Raw genomic sequence first — 14589 nt, 5'->3', positions numbered from 1 at the left:
TCAAGACTCACACTTGATCCTTTGACTCAAATGTCAACACAACCATTGACTCAGCTGCCATGAAGTAGGAAAACGTAATACGTTTGGGATCCCTTCACTTTGATATATTTGAAAATAAACTGGAGGATAAAACCCCTTCAGATTCACCATCTCACCTTTAAGGAAGTCCTTTTTTTCCGTCATCATTATCATCAACAAGAACAGGAGACCAATGACATGACCAAGAAGAGGAAGAACATGAACAAGAGCAACATGAAGAAAGGGAATAAGAAGAACGACATGAACAAGGAGGAGGAAGGAGATGGTGAAGAAGTTTTGACTGAACAAAAACCTAAATGACTGTTATCGACTTCAGCCGAGGTTCAGGTTATTTTATTGTTCCCGTAGGTAAACTTGTCCTGCAGTAAGAAAAGTGTTAAAGCAGAAGTAAGCGATCCGGTCGTTTTGGCTAATGCTGCGTTCCAGGCCGGCTTTTGAAACCGTAAATTACAGTTTCAAGTCACAACTTACGACTTTGTAGCGTTCCAGGCAACCCACTCGTGTTTTTCCGACCTGTTTTACCTGTGAAAGTCACTATAACGGCCACTCGTAACTTCTGACCCGTGAACTCGTACCAGATCGAACTGGTACCACTTCACGGTCGGAAAAATACGAGTTTCCTTGAACGCACCATAACAGTCCTCATCACCACATTCACGGTGTTCCTTGGCTGCACACACAGCCCTGCATGCCGTTCTCTCTCCTCATTGGATAAAACTTGTAGGATATGAGAAAAGTTTTCTCCTGGGCTCAGAGCAGAGCAGAGTGACTGACAGACCCGTGTTTCAGACCAAACACTCTATGTAAGTGATTGCTGTCGGAAGATACAACTATTTAAGACTTATATTAACACAAATATATCACTTACTTCTGCTTTAAGCGTCCACTTCAGACAGACAACATGAGACAGCAAAAATAAAACATTTTCAATGATGAAGACAATTAAAGTCAAGAGTAAAGTTAGAATTTAAAGGTTGTGCAGTGTTTCCTTACAGCTTGTTTATCAGTGTGTTTGCAGCGGACACAAAGCTTTACTTCCTGTTTAGTCCTGAATGCATCAGGAAGTCACCTCACTGTGTTAGCATGCTGATGTTGATCTACACAACAGAATCCAGATCGTCATTGTTACACTGAGACAAAACAGACACAATGAAATAATCTTAATTATTGTGCAGTGATTTTCATGAATCTTTTATTCTGTGCCTTAAACCAGGGAAGCGGTGATTGATCTGATGAGCTGTCAGATTCCTTGTTTGTATCAGAGACACGTTCTGAGGCTGAACTGTAAACAACAACAGAGATGTTAGTTTTCTCCTCCCTTCCATCCTAAACGCAGCTTCACACGGCTCCAAAGATTCAAGATCGGTGACGACAGAAACTACAAACAGAAAAACAAAAGGAGGCTTGAATCGATCCGTCAGTTTGCAGTCTGGGTGAAGGACCAGACGAGGTCGACTCGTCTTTCAACATCCTCTCCAGCGGAGTGGTAGTGACGCTCTGACAGATCTGATCTCCAGTCAGGGACGAGTATCTGAGAGGTTCAGGGATGAATCGGCAGAAAGCTGCTTCTTCAAAGTTCAGCTCAGAGCGTTTCAACCGCGTTGAAGTGTTTTTGTTTTTACAGTTTCAACAAAGGACGTTGGTTTTAAATCCATGGGAGTTTTTCAGCTGGAACATGAGAGAAAACTCAGTCTTAAAGGGATAGTAGCATTTTTTTAAAAGTGGGGTTGTATGATCTCCAAATAGCCCCTAAGTACTTTAATTGCAGTAGAAGACTCTCTGCACTCCTCCCGTTAGCAACGCCAGCCCATAATAGCCCTGCCCAGAGATTGACAACATACAGTATTGTGAATGGACCCAAAGAAACGGCCTATTTTCACGGCCTGAAAGAGGTTTTATGTGAAAAAAAATACACAGTTCCATTGTTTGCTATAATATAATTTTTTCCAGCCCCTCAAAGTGCAGGAAAAACATAGTTATTATTTGGACCTAACCAACTGCTGATCGGCGGAGGGATACGTGAGTTGGTTAGGTCCAAATAAAAACTGTGTTTTTCCTGCACTTTGAAGGGCTGGAAAAAATTATATTATATAGTATTAGGGGCTATTTGTAGATCATACAACCCCACTTTAAAAAAATGCTACTATCCCTTTAAAGTTCTGCTTCCAAGAAACTCTTAATGAAGCTCAGAAGTTCCTGAGCAGTTTTAAGATGACTTAATTTTAACACGTCGATAAGATCAATGAAACGCTGGATGTCAAACTTTTATTAGTTCAAACTAAACTTGTCTTACCGGCCAGTTATCAAATCTGGTGACTTGTGGTGTGGTACTCTAATCGAGACGAGACGATGCCTTCACAGGTGTTGGAGAAGCCTATAGGTCTGACTGACGTGTGGATCTAGATTTGATTGGACGGGGCGACCGCCGACCGCTCGCTGCGACTAAAGGAAGTTTGGATCAGCGTGAAGGAGACGCTGATGGCTGATGATGTTTAACTCATTCTCCCGGATTCGTTTTTTTTTTTTAAAACGGGCGCAAATTAAAGGGCTTATCTTCTCTCCTCCTTATCACCTCTGAATTTTCCACTTGTCTCTTTGACTGCAGGCCAGTTTCCATGGGAGCCGTTTAATCTCCCATTTGTGAAATGAGGTGCCGTTTTCTGCCCAGTAAGCAAACCTCAATCAATTTTCCTCCCTGCTTTCATCTCCTCTTTGAGTCTCGCTGACAACCAGTTTAAGGGACTCGTTGGATGAAGTTCTGGAACTACAGCCAGACTCAGGGACGCCTCGCTAGTTTTTATACTGATCATCCACCGGCTCACAAAGCAAGTGGAGGACACGTCAGTTAAAAAGCTCATGTACCAACTAGATATAACTCTGTGTTTCAAGACTTATGTCATTGTTGCTTCTGTCCTTTGTCAACCAGAAAGATGGTACACTTTACCAGTGGCAGCATCCGTCAGGTTTAGTTGTTTTGTTTTTGGTTTTATCCCAAACCTCCACATCGGAGAAGCTTACCGGGGCCAGAAAACCCTCATTTGTGCCAAGGATAATTGACAATCTGGACCTTATTTCTAGCATTTCTAGCGATTATTTCCTCACCCAGATAACTTTGGTGTTATTACAAGTTGTTGTGATGAAATTATCTCCAGCCGAGAGCCGCGTATATCCGTATAATGGAGTCTACAGGGCAGCAGAATGCAGCCTCTAAATAACACATTATCTGCAGAGAAACTCCTTCATTTCACCAATATTTAGTTCTGATAGGCTAGTGCTATTCCCCTCTGAGTCCGGGGTTAGCTGTTATCAACATCGGGGGTCTGTAGGTTGACCTACTGACCTCTGACCTGGTCTGGTTGCTATCGCTAATACTACGGTTCGTTTCTGAGTGTTTCCGACTTGTCAGAACAAAATGAGCAGCTGGATGAAGTTCAGCTTCCTCAGGCTTCCTCTCCTCAACCTGGACTCACTAAAGCTCCGGCTGGTTGAGATAAAAATGGACCCGAATGCCGAAGCAGAATGATTATTATCAGAATGATCCAGGTCAGAGGTCAGTAGGTCAACCTACAGACCCCGGATGTTGATAACAGCTATATAATAGCACTAGCCTATCATAACTAAATATTGGTGAAATGAAGGAGTTTCTCTGCAGATAATGTGTTATTTAGAGGCTGCATTCTGCTGCCCTGTAGACTCCATTATACGGAGCTAATTTCATTAGAACGACTTGTAATGACACCAAAGTTATCTGGGTGAGGAAATGATCGCATTTTATGCTAGAAATAAGGTCCAGATTGTAAAAAACAGCAATTTAACAAGTTCTGGGTCTGAACCCCTTTCTACTGATCTGTGAGGAGTTCTCTCCAGGTTCTCCAGCTTCCTCCCACAGTTTAAAGACCTGACATCAGCTGAACTGGTCACATTAAACTGGCCATAGCTTTGAATGTGAGTGTGTGATGTTGTTTTTTATCTCTATCTGAGGGGTTGCAGATCTCTTGGTATAAATAATGGACAGATGGACGTGTTTTGTCTTGGGTGGATGGAAGAGAAGCAACTCTTCTATGTTTGGATGCTCGTGTCTAGACAGAAACTCTGTTAAAGCCGACTCTGTTTAAAGTCTTTAGAAATCTCCAGCATTTTTTCAGCCGGGAGCCATTGAAGTTAATGAAGCAGCAGCTCTGCACTTTAAAGGAATCATCATCATTATTATTACTACTGACCGTCCAGCAGCAGCAGCAGCAGCAGCAGCAGCAGCTCAGTGTCAGTGATTACACACAAAAAAAAGGCCCCTCAATGAAACACTAAAGAAACCGACCTTCAACTGTGAAACCAACGGCACATAAGTGGGATTAAACTATAACGTATTCAATAAATTTCAAGTTGTGATGAAAGACTGAAATGAAAACTCTCCTGCCCCAACACTTGGACTCATACAGATATTAAATAGTTGTGTAAAGTTTGAGACCTTGCAGTGACAACAACAGTTTGATCTCATGTCAACACAGGCTGATCAACAGGTTAATAATAATCCAGTCAGATGTTTAGCTCCACATGTATCACACTGGTTCCTTTTGATATGAATAAAGCTGCTGAATACTCTGCCGTGTCCATGTGCAGACTGATGGAGGTCAGAGGTCACGCAGCATCATTCAAGCTTTCATAAAAAAATCTCTCTGGTTTTGTAAAACCTTGAAAAATCTGCTTTTTAAAATTACCCAGGTTGTCAGTGTAACATCTAAAGAGACATTGAAGCTGATGAGAGTCGTTGCATCAGCAGCAGCATCTAGTGGACAGTAGAGGAACTGCAGCTACACAAACCTGACTGAACAGTTTATTGATTCTGAATGTTTCTGATTGGATGAAGATTGACTTTTTTCCCCCCTTTTTATCACCTCAGCTGGACAATGTGGACGAGCAGGCGGCTCAGATCCGCAGAGAGCTGGACGGCAGGTTGCAACTGGCCGAGAAGATCGCCAGGGTAAGACACACACACACACACACACTTGTATCAATCGTATTGATGCCTCCATTTATTTCTGTCTTATTATTTTAATTTTTACTCCAATTAGAGTTTTAATTTGTGTTTACATCCCTGAAAACAGAAATGTCCAAACTTCAAACTCACAGTTTTCTGGGTCAATATTTTCACCTATTCTTGGTTCATCAATTATTGAGGCTATAAAAACTGATCAGCAGCCAATAAACTGCACTTTTTGAGGAACCCTGCAGCTCAAAGGAGTTTTTTTTAGCCTATTTTACCTCCTTGTTTTGGTTTTAAAGCCCATTCACTGTCTCTGGTGAAACACCGTGAAGTCCTCGGCAGTAAACATCTGTCAGACTCAGTCGGAGATCAGCTGTGGATGAGAGAAGAACATCTGGCTTCTCGGTGGTGGTTTTCACAGACAGGTTGTAAATCGACAGTAACCAGACCTGACTGACTGACTGCAGACACTTGAAGATGTTTCACCTCTAACAGGGTTTTTCCTGCCACTGGTACATTTTCATTATGATGAAATCTGTTGCTTTTTCAGACGTGATTTTCCAGCTCTTCGAACAGAATGTGAATATTTTCTCTTTCACACTCGGCTTCTTGAAAAAAATGTCTCTAAATTAAAACCACATCCCGTTAAATCACAGCACAGACATCATTGGTTCCTCTGCTTGTGGGGAAAAAAGTGACGTCATGTTAGTGATGAGATTTGGTGAATTTGTCAGGACTGGAAGTAGATGTTGTTTTCGTCATTTAGTCAAACCTTCGCCAAAGAAAAACCTGGATTGATAGAGAGACCTTCATCAGTGCATACAGAAAGTATTCAGACCCCCTTCAGTTTTTCACCATTTATTATGTTGCAGCTTTCTGTTCAAATCAATAAAATGCTTCTTTTTTTCTCATCAATCTGCACTCACCGCCCCATCATGACAGCACAAACCCAGAATTTTAGAATTTATTGTAAATGAATAAAAAAGAAAACCTGAAATACCACCTGAACATACGTTTTCAGACCATTTGCTGTGACACTCCTTTAGGTCTTTCAGTGACCATCAATTTATTTTGTTCATCTTTGAGATAGTTCTACACCTTCATTTGAGCCCAGCTGTGTTGGATTCAATAGTTTGGACATGATTTGGAAAGCACACACCTGTCTAAATAAAACCTTACCACTTATTTGCATATTAGAGCAAAATTGAAATCCATGAGGTTAAAGGAACTGCCCCAAGAGCTCAGAGACTGAATTGTAGCAATGCACAGACATGGAAGAAGTTTGGGTCAACCAGGACTCTTCCTAGAGTCATAAAGCTGCAATTATATAACAAATGGTGGAAAATTGAAGGGGGGTCTGAATACTTTCTGTATGAACTGTAAACCTGGTTGCCCTCTATTCAGCTCTTCTTGTAAACTTAGAGACAAAACCAGAGTAAAAACAAAGTCTGATCTATCCTCCAGTCGCTGAAAAATCAATGAAATATACTATTTCATCAGTTTTCTTTTGTATTTTTACTTCGTTATCTAAAGAAATCCAATGTTTCCAAACTGCACATCAGTTAGTTTTCTGGTCTGATTAATTATTTAACAACATGAGTGAGAACATGTGCTGATTGTGAACTCACGACCTCGTCAGTTTCTCCTCTGAAACGTCTTCTCTGCTTCAAAAAGAAAAAAATATATTTACAACAAGCAAACGACCTGGTCAGGTTGAGAGGAACCAAACAGAGCAGCTGAACTGAAATCACTTCATCTCCTAATGAGCCGTTAAATCATTAAACCTGAGCGTGGTGGTTTTAACGAGGAGTGTGTTCTGGGCCCCCTTAAAGAATACTAAAGTGGGCCCCTCCCCCTAACTTTTCCTGTTTTTTTCTTAGACTACGTATGTATTATCGTTTTTTATTTAGCCTTCTTTGTTTTGATGCTAATGCAGCATTACACTGCAAAAACTCAAGTATCTTAGCAAGAATATTTGTCTTATTTCTAGTCAAAATGTCATTTCTAGTCAAAACAAATCTCATTCTACTTAAAATAAGACTCATCACATTAAAAGTAGCTTGTTTTTAGACACTTTTTACTTCTTTCAAGCAGATTTTCACTTGGAATAAGTAGAAAAAATCTGATAGTGGAGCAAGTTTTTCTTCCTTATTACAAGCACAAAAAACTTACTTTCACTGGCAGATGTTTCTATTTATTGTGAATTTAAGTGAAAATGATCTAAAAACAAGTAAATTTTTAGGTGATGAGTCTTATTTTAAGTGGGGAGAGATTAGTTTTGACTAGAAATGAGACATCTGGACAAGAAATAAGACAAATATTCTTGGAAAGATGTTGAGTTTTTACAGTGTACTGAGTATTAGTCAGGGTCTTATGCAGAATAAATCAGTCATACAAAGATTAGACTACTGGGGTTTTTATGGGCCCCACTGGGCGCTGGGCCCCTAGAGTTATCATCACCTTTCTCCCCTATACAACGGCCCTGTGTGTGTGTGTGTGTGTGTGTGTGTGTGTGTGTGTGTGTGTGTCTGGTGTGTGTGTGTGTGTGTGTTGCAGGAGAGGAGATACCCACAGTTCATCTCTGGCGACATGGAGGGTCTGTACGTGGAGGAGCTGCGGTCGTCCGTCAACCTGCTGATGGCCAATCTGGAGTCACTTCCTGTTTCCAAGGGAGGCCCCGACGTCTTCAAGCAGAAGCTCAAACGCTCGTCTCTCAACAACTCCTTCCTGGACATGGGGGACGAGGGGGACATCCTGTCCAAGTCCGACGTCGTGCTGTCCTTCACGCTGGAGGTTTGTGTGTGTGTGTGTGTGTGTGTGTGTGTGTGTTATGTGTTCTTGTATAGATATCTTTGTGGGGACAGTGTGAGATTAGAGTGAGGACGTTTATAGACATTGAGGACGTTTCGTCTCGACCTCAGTTTGGGGAAAGTTTCTGAGTTGTAGGTGATTTTAGGGTTCAGGTGAGAGCCGATGTTGTTGTGTGTCCTCACAAACAAAGTGTGTGTGCGTGCGTGCGTGTTCTTGTATAGATATCTTTGTGGGGACAGTGTGAGTTTGGAGTGAGGACGTTTATGGACATTGAAGACGTTTTGTCTCGACCTCAGTTTGGGAAAGTTTCTGAGTTGTTTCAGGTCGTTTATCCCTTTTATCTCTCAAACATGATGTCTTATTAACACCTCAAGCCACTTTCTTCATATTTGGATCAAATGTCCACCTGGACTAAAAGATGAATCGACCCAATTTTTGACAGGTTAAACACTCGTCATTGTTTAACACTGTTACTCAGGATAAAGTGAGGAAGTGATGACATTTTATACCCGAAAGGTCAAAGGTCAACTTCAGTGTGACATCATAATGTTCTGCAAAATCTTTCCTGGCCATTTACGTATATACAGTAATGCTTTTACTCATTGTTACCATATTTCTGCAGCTTGGCAGGTTGATACGACCACAAGTTGTTGATTGTAGCTCCAAGGAACTCCTTCAATTTACTGCAAAAAAACTTCAAAAATATGTCAAATGTCTTAAAGCCCCAGTATGTAACTTATTTGGCTTTTTATTAGCAAAAATCAAATATATACTTTCATAAATACGTATTTAAGTAGAATCACAGCCGCATCCAAATGAAAGCTTTCTGGTACCTTAGAATGAGTTGTTACAAGTCGTTACAAATACATAAGTGGGCGACGCACCGAGCCGAGGCGGCCATGTTGCATCGTGACCGTAGGTAACCACGGAAACTCAGCGGAGCTGTGGGCGCGGCCTGTTAAAACTGTCACCACTGTGTAGTGTGAGGAAGGACGGAGGCACTGGTGTTGCATTCAGGTGCAGTCAGGCAGACGGCCGTCGGCAAACCAACCGGATGTCATTTTACTCCACCAGAGAAAGACGGTAAAACAATACCACATCACCATGACAACATGTTGTCGGACCACTTGTTTACATAGACGCTTGTTTATCCTGTTACATGCAGCGTCTGTTGTCTGTCTGACGTCTGCCCCATTTCACCTGAATGCAACATCAAGAATACGTTCAGATATGCAACTGCACCGCTAGATGGGGGGAATTCCTACATATTATACCTTTAACAATTCTAATTAAAGCAATAAAGAACAATTGATCTGTCATCATTGATCTGGATAGAGTTTGGATGGGTTCAAGGTTCAACTTGTTAAACTTTGTAGCTTCAATCGATCATCAAACCATGAGTTTTCTGTATTTTAAATCCTCAGTAAACGGCTCAGTCTGTATTTATTGATCCTCCTCTGGTGTCATGCTGAACAGGGACTGAGGTCTGAGGGTTAGTCCAGGTTGAGACGCAGCAGGATCTGAACCATCTCCTTCTCCTCCTGGTCTTTGCAGATCGTGATCGTGGAGGTCCAGGGTCTGAAGTCGGTGGCTCCGAACCGGATCGTGTACTGCACCATGGAGGTGGAGGGGGGGGAGAAGCTGCAGACGGACCAGGCCGAGGCCGCGCGCCCACAGTGAGTCCGGTTGTTGTGTTGCTGTTGAATCGTCTGAGATGAGACTTGATGTGAACACAGACACATTTTATTTATTTTCTCCTTCAGCAGATGAATGTGAGAAAGTCCTTCGCTGTCAAACTCATTACCCACTGCAGCACATTCCTGCTGAAGGTCAAACGTCCACATGCTGCAACAAAAAGAACCATGCGGCGCCGATGAGCATTTCAACTCTTTAATCTCGACTCTGAATAGTTGTTTGGAGCTGAGTGTGTGGAGAAGGTTGAAGACTTCACGTCTGAAAAACATCTAAAGTTATAGAAGTTTCCTCATTTAAATCAGTGGATCTATTATCAGAGAAATGATCAACTCTTCTCTCCACCAACTTTCAATCTTAAAGTTGACTTCTGACTCTTCTGAATTAGCTGGAAGCTACAGTAATGTTGACCTGTCGCTCTGACACGTCTGCACAACCAGAGAGTTCATGAGCTGCTTTTACACTTCTCAGCTTCTGCTGCAAAAATAGTTCTGTGCAAAATGGAGCCAGTGTACGGTGTCGGTGGCTGCTATGTTTTTACTTTAAAACTCATCCGTTCAACTTTGTTTCCTTCCTCCGTCCACAAGAGACTGCAGTTTCTGAAATTGAGAGTTTTAGAAACGCAGCTGATCCTGTTTCCTTTAAAGATGAGACTAGATAAGACTAGTCTGATATTAGTCTGAACTGTTATATAAAAAACTATATTTATATTCCTCAATAGGGAATTTCATAACAGCAGCTTAAGCGTTGAGGTAGAAAAGGAGTCAAGAATAAACAGTTAAAGGGTTTGAAAGAAGATAATAGCACAAGAGGAAGAAGAATAATATGTATAAGAAAAAAAATGAGAAAAACAGACAATGTACAGAAAAACACCGAGCGTGACATGAATATGAAAAAACCTTCAGATTTGCTTTGTCTGGACAATGAACACTGAGACCTTCGGACACAATGATGTAAACTCCCATGGTGGCTCCTGATTGGTTCATCAGCCTCAAGCTGTTGTCATATTAAAGTCTGCAGCTCTTTGCTGCTCTTCCTTCACAGAGACAATCTACTTCCTCAGCTGGTGTCGGTCGTTAAAGGGACAACAAGGAGTTTTGGAAAGCCAAGTGTTCTCATACTACATTTCCCATGAGCCTCCGCGTACACGGTGAAATACTTAGACCGGTGCAGGACGGACGTCTTGCCCAGAATGTTTTCATTCATCAACAATGAAAGTCGGAGGTTGGAAGACGACCAGATACCGCCGTAGTTCCCACCATAAACGGTGATTCGGCGGCGTTATTCTCATGACTCGCCGGGCAGCGTCCGCGAAACCGAAAGTAAAGAAACACTGGTCGGCTCAACCAGAATTTCCACCACTAATTAAAATAACAAAATAACAATAGAGACAAAACAATATATTTATCTAAAACAAACACACAAACAAACAGGGAAAGAGCGAGAGAGAGGAGGCAGAGACGAGTTGTTGTCGAGTGAAGGACGACGTGAAATTAATCTTGGAAGTGAAGGGAGTTGTTTGACCCACAGCACACAGCATTATAATTATATGAGGTTATTTACTTATCCGTGATGTAAAAAAAAAAACAGCTCTGAATGTGAGTAAACAACAGCTGAGGAGCTCAGGCGCTTCCGCGTCCGGTGTGAACCAGGCGTTACACTCGGTTGCGCTGAGTTTTTTTTGACATGAGCTCGCGTCTACGTCGATGCGTGCCGGACTCCCCTACATGGTCATGCTGAGGTCTCTGCTCCAGCCCATAGACCGGCCCCGCCTCCTCCCATGCTGCTCTGTTGTGCCTGGGGTCACAGCGGAGAGCGGAGCGGACTACTTCCTGCTTCTTCCCTGCATGTTGTAGCGCTGTAGCGTCACTTTACTAAGTTTTATTTAGAAGTTTACTCCAACGTTTCATGTAAGTGAAGCTGTACCTGTGTGAGGAGCGACGTACCGCCGGGGCGACGTTGTTCGCCGGACCGACGTAACGCTGGAGCACCGGAGCTCCGGAGCTCCGGGGCTGCAGCGGCTCCTCACACAGGCAGAGCCCGTCTGCAGGCCTCCTTGGCCGGGCAGGCGTCCGTGCTCATCGCGGTAGAGAAAACCATCGCTAATAAACATGCCCGCAGGTTTTTTAGACGTTTACCACCGTGTGGTTAGTCTATTTAGGAGATAAATGTTGGTCTCATTGATGAAATCTTGTGGCAGTTGGATTAGTTTGAATGAAAAGTGAAGCTGTGAGAAGGAGGAGAGGAGCAGTGCTGCTGTAGTCTATGTGCACAAATCACCACATTTACATCAATAAATAACTGTTTTACTATGAACTGACCATTCTGCATATATTTTTAATGTATTTTATTAAGTTATATTACATGTTACATGGTTACAGTAGCCTACATGGCAAAGACTACTCCATACCATCTTTGGTTAGGGTGAGACTAGGTCATGGGTGCATTTCATTACACAATGTAGACTGGTCAGATGCATAGTGGAGATCTGGCAATTTGCCTACTGCAGATTTAGCTTTTGTTTGCATACTACATTTTGGCCAAATCAGTATAGGTACTAGTAGTAGACATCGTCATGGTAACGCAATGCTGAGGGAGTGGTTCATTTGCATTTAAAGGGAGGGGCCACTGAAACAGACCGTTTTGCACAGCCCTGTTTTTGAGAATGCTGTGATGTTTGATCTTTGGGGTATTTTGACCGAAGCACGTCACAGACATGTCTTTAAGACACCCAGGAACTATTTTAGTTGGTGCAAAAAGGAGCATAATAGGTCCCCTTTAAAGCCCTGTGGTAATGTGATGGGAGGACGGACTTGTCTCACTTTATTCTGAAATCTGCTCTATTTTTATCAGATCACTCAGGAAACAGTCAGCCAATCAGAAGAGAGGGCTTACAGCTGGGGGTCATGCTGATGGATAATGATATTAATGATTAATAATAATCAGATTGATCACCGACTCCTCGTGTCTTTGCAAATGTCAAGATGGCTTTTTACTTGTTTTCCCATTAATGCTGTAATTTCTAATGATCTGTAGCGTTGATTAGTTCATTTAGCTCAGTTCATCAGTCAGGTTGTGGTGATGAATCCTCTGATTCCTCTGGTTCTGATCCGGTTCTGACCGGAGTGAGTCGGTCTTCAGCTGGTCTCTCTGAGCTGCAGCGTCCTGGTGGTGGTGGGATGTTTGACGGACAGCGGGGGGTCGCAGCGGTAATGAGGATAACCTTTCACACGCTCCGGCTGCTGCTCAGAGGGTTTCTCCTCCTTCTTCCTTCTCCTCCTTCTTCCTCTTCTTTTCTCAGAGGTGTAGGTGGTATAGGGGGGGTCTGTCCTCCAGAGTCAGAGCCAATTAGACGAGCCGGCTGCCACCTGACGGCCTCGGTGGTCAGCAGGGAAGCAGCGAGCGGCTCCTGCAGCCTCTGGTGTAATTAGCCAGCGGAGCAGTAACAGTCGTGGTTAAGTGTAATTACACAGCCGAGGTGATGAGCTGTGATTACAGCGCCGGCGTCCGATGGTTGTAGCGGAACAGCCCTTTAATCAACCAGGACCTTTTTCATTAGTTAATAGATTTAATTCATGTGGAAGGTACCAACATCTGTGATTCAGACTCACAGACCTCAGATCAGTTGTATCACTGTTGTATCGATCTTTGATTATACCCACATACCAATTTATTCTTTCTTCACAACTTCATCAATATGATCTTATTATTTTCTCATTTTGACCTACTTTATTAGGCCACTATCACATCTAGTATCAGCTGATCCCACCACTTTTATTACATTAGGGGATCTGCCTGAGTTTATATGGACATGGTAAATGGGATGGGGTGTTTTGGCATGCATTTTTATGTTAGCTCCAATAGTCATGGTAAGGAGAATATCATTGTTTTGTTTTTTGTCTTGGAACCTATTTTATTGGATTCCTTGACCCCCAAAATGTACACTTTGACACCAAATGAGTTATTATAGCTACAACAGAAGTAAAGATATGGGCCTCTCATGTATGGTCGGCGGCCATTTAAAAAAAAAAAAAAAACGTGTTTATTTCAGATACAAAGTGTGATCTCACTTGTGTCTTAGGATAGATTTATGTGTATGACCCTAAGGTACTTCCATGCCAAAGGGAGCTTTGCATCATGACTTGAAGTCAAAGGCCGATTTTTTGGGCTTAACCTCCCTACTATTTTTCCCGTTCCAAAAAATGACAAAAGAAAATGGGGAATATTTGAAAATAAAGTCAATGTCAATTCAAATTAAATCATATCTCTGGTTTTACATGATCTATCAAAGTCAAATAAAAACTGGGAGAGAGTTTCAAATTGGTACTTTCCAGTTAAGTGTAGTTTCTAGTTTCAACGGTGCTTTGAAGACGTCATGTCATCATAGACCCCAGAGGGTTGTGTAATATTTTACATTTAAATGCAAAGTTTGAATGAACTTAAAATGATATAAGTGACAAAACATGTATTTGAGGATGTGGTTTTTAGCAGCAGGTAGTAAACCACAGCTCAGTCTTGACCAGTGTCACATAGACAAACAGCAGCAGCAGCAGCAGCAGCAGCAGAGAGGAGAGAGGAGGTTTTAACTTCTTCTCCTCTGTTGATCTGTTCCTTGTCTCTGTTTCAAAACAGCAGTGTCAATAAAGTTATTATTGTAATAAATAAAGACAAACAGCAGCTGAGCTCCAGCTCCAGACATCGTCATGTCATCACTCACAGGAAAACACTGATCAGGGGTCAGACACACCTTTCAGCGCAGCGTTGCCTTGGAAACTGAGCAAACTGAATATGGAGCTCGACGAGTGGAGGGGTCACACACACACACACACACACACACACACACACACACACTCTTGCACGTTACAGGTGGTTGATAACAGCTGTTTACCTGTGACCTTTGACCTCATGTTGCTGCAGAAAACTGATCTGATTCATCACCTTCTTCTCCTCCTTTATCTCCTCCTCCTTCTGTGTCTTCTTCTTCCATCTCTTCTTCTCTGTCTTCTCCTTTTTTTGTACTTCTTTGTCCTCATTTTTACTTCTCCTCCTCCTCCTTTTTCTTCTCC

The 14589-nt window shown here is 42.3% G+C and overlaps 1 protein-coding gene across 6 annotated transcripts in view; it reads left to right on the top strand.

The window, feature by feature from the left end:
• cadps2 (Ca++-dependent secretion activator 2) overlaps positions 1 to 14589 on the top strand; it is a 242284-nt gene that overhangs the window by 104236 nt on the left and 123459 nt on the right. For all 6 annotated transcript variants that reach the window (XM_085780267.1, XM_085780266.1, XM_085780265.1 and 3 more), the window contains exons 4-6: positions 4937 to 5017; positions 7577 to 7813; positions 9386 to 9507. In XM_085780267.1, the coding sequence (XP_085636393.1) occupies positions 4937 to 5017; positions 7577 to 7813; positions 9386 to 9507 (440 nt within the window). The remainder of the gene's footprint in view (positions 1 to 4936; positions 5018 to 7576; positions 7814 to 9385; positions 9508 to 14589) is intronic.

This window comes from Trachurus japonicus, chromosome 6, assembly GCF_045865225.1.
Source record: "Trachurus japonicus isolate A0001 chromosome 6, Traja_1.0".
Lineage (NCBI taxonomy): Eukaryota > Metazoa > Chordata > Actinopteri > Carangiformes > Carangidae > Trachurus > Trachurus japonicus.
The sequence above is the reverse complement of the archived record's forward strand: the minus strand, read 5'-3'. Positions and strand labels throughout refer to the sequence as shown.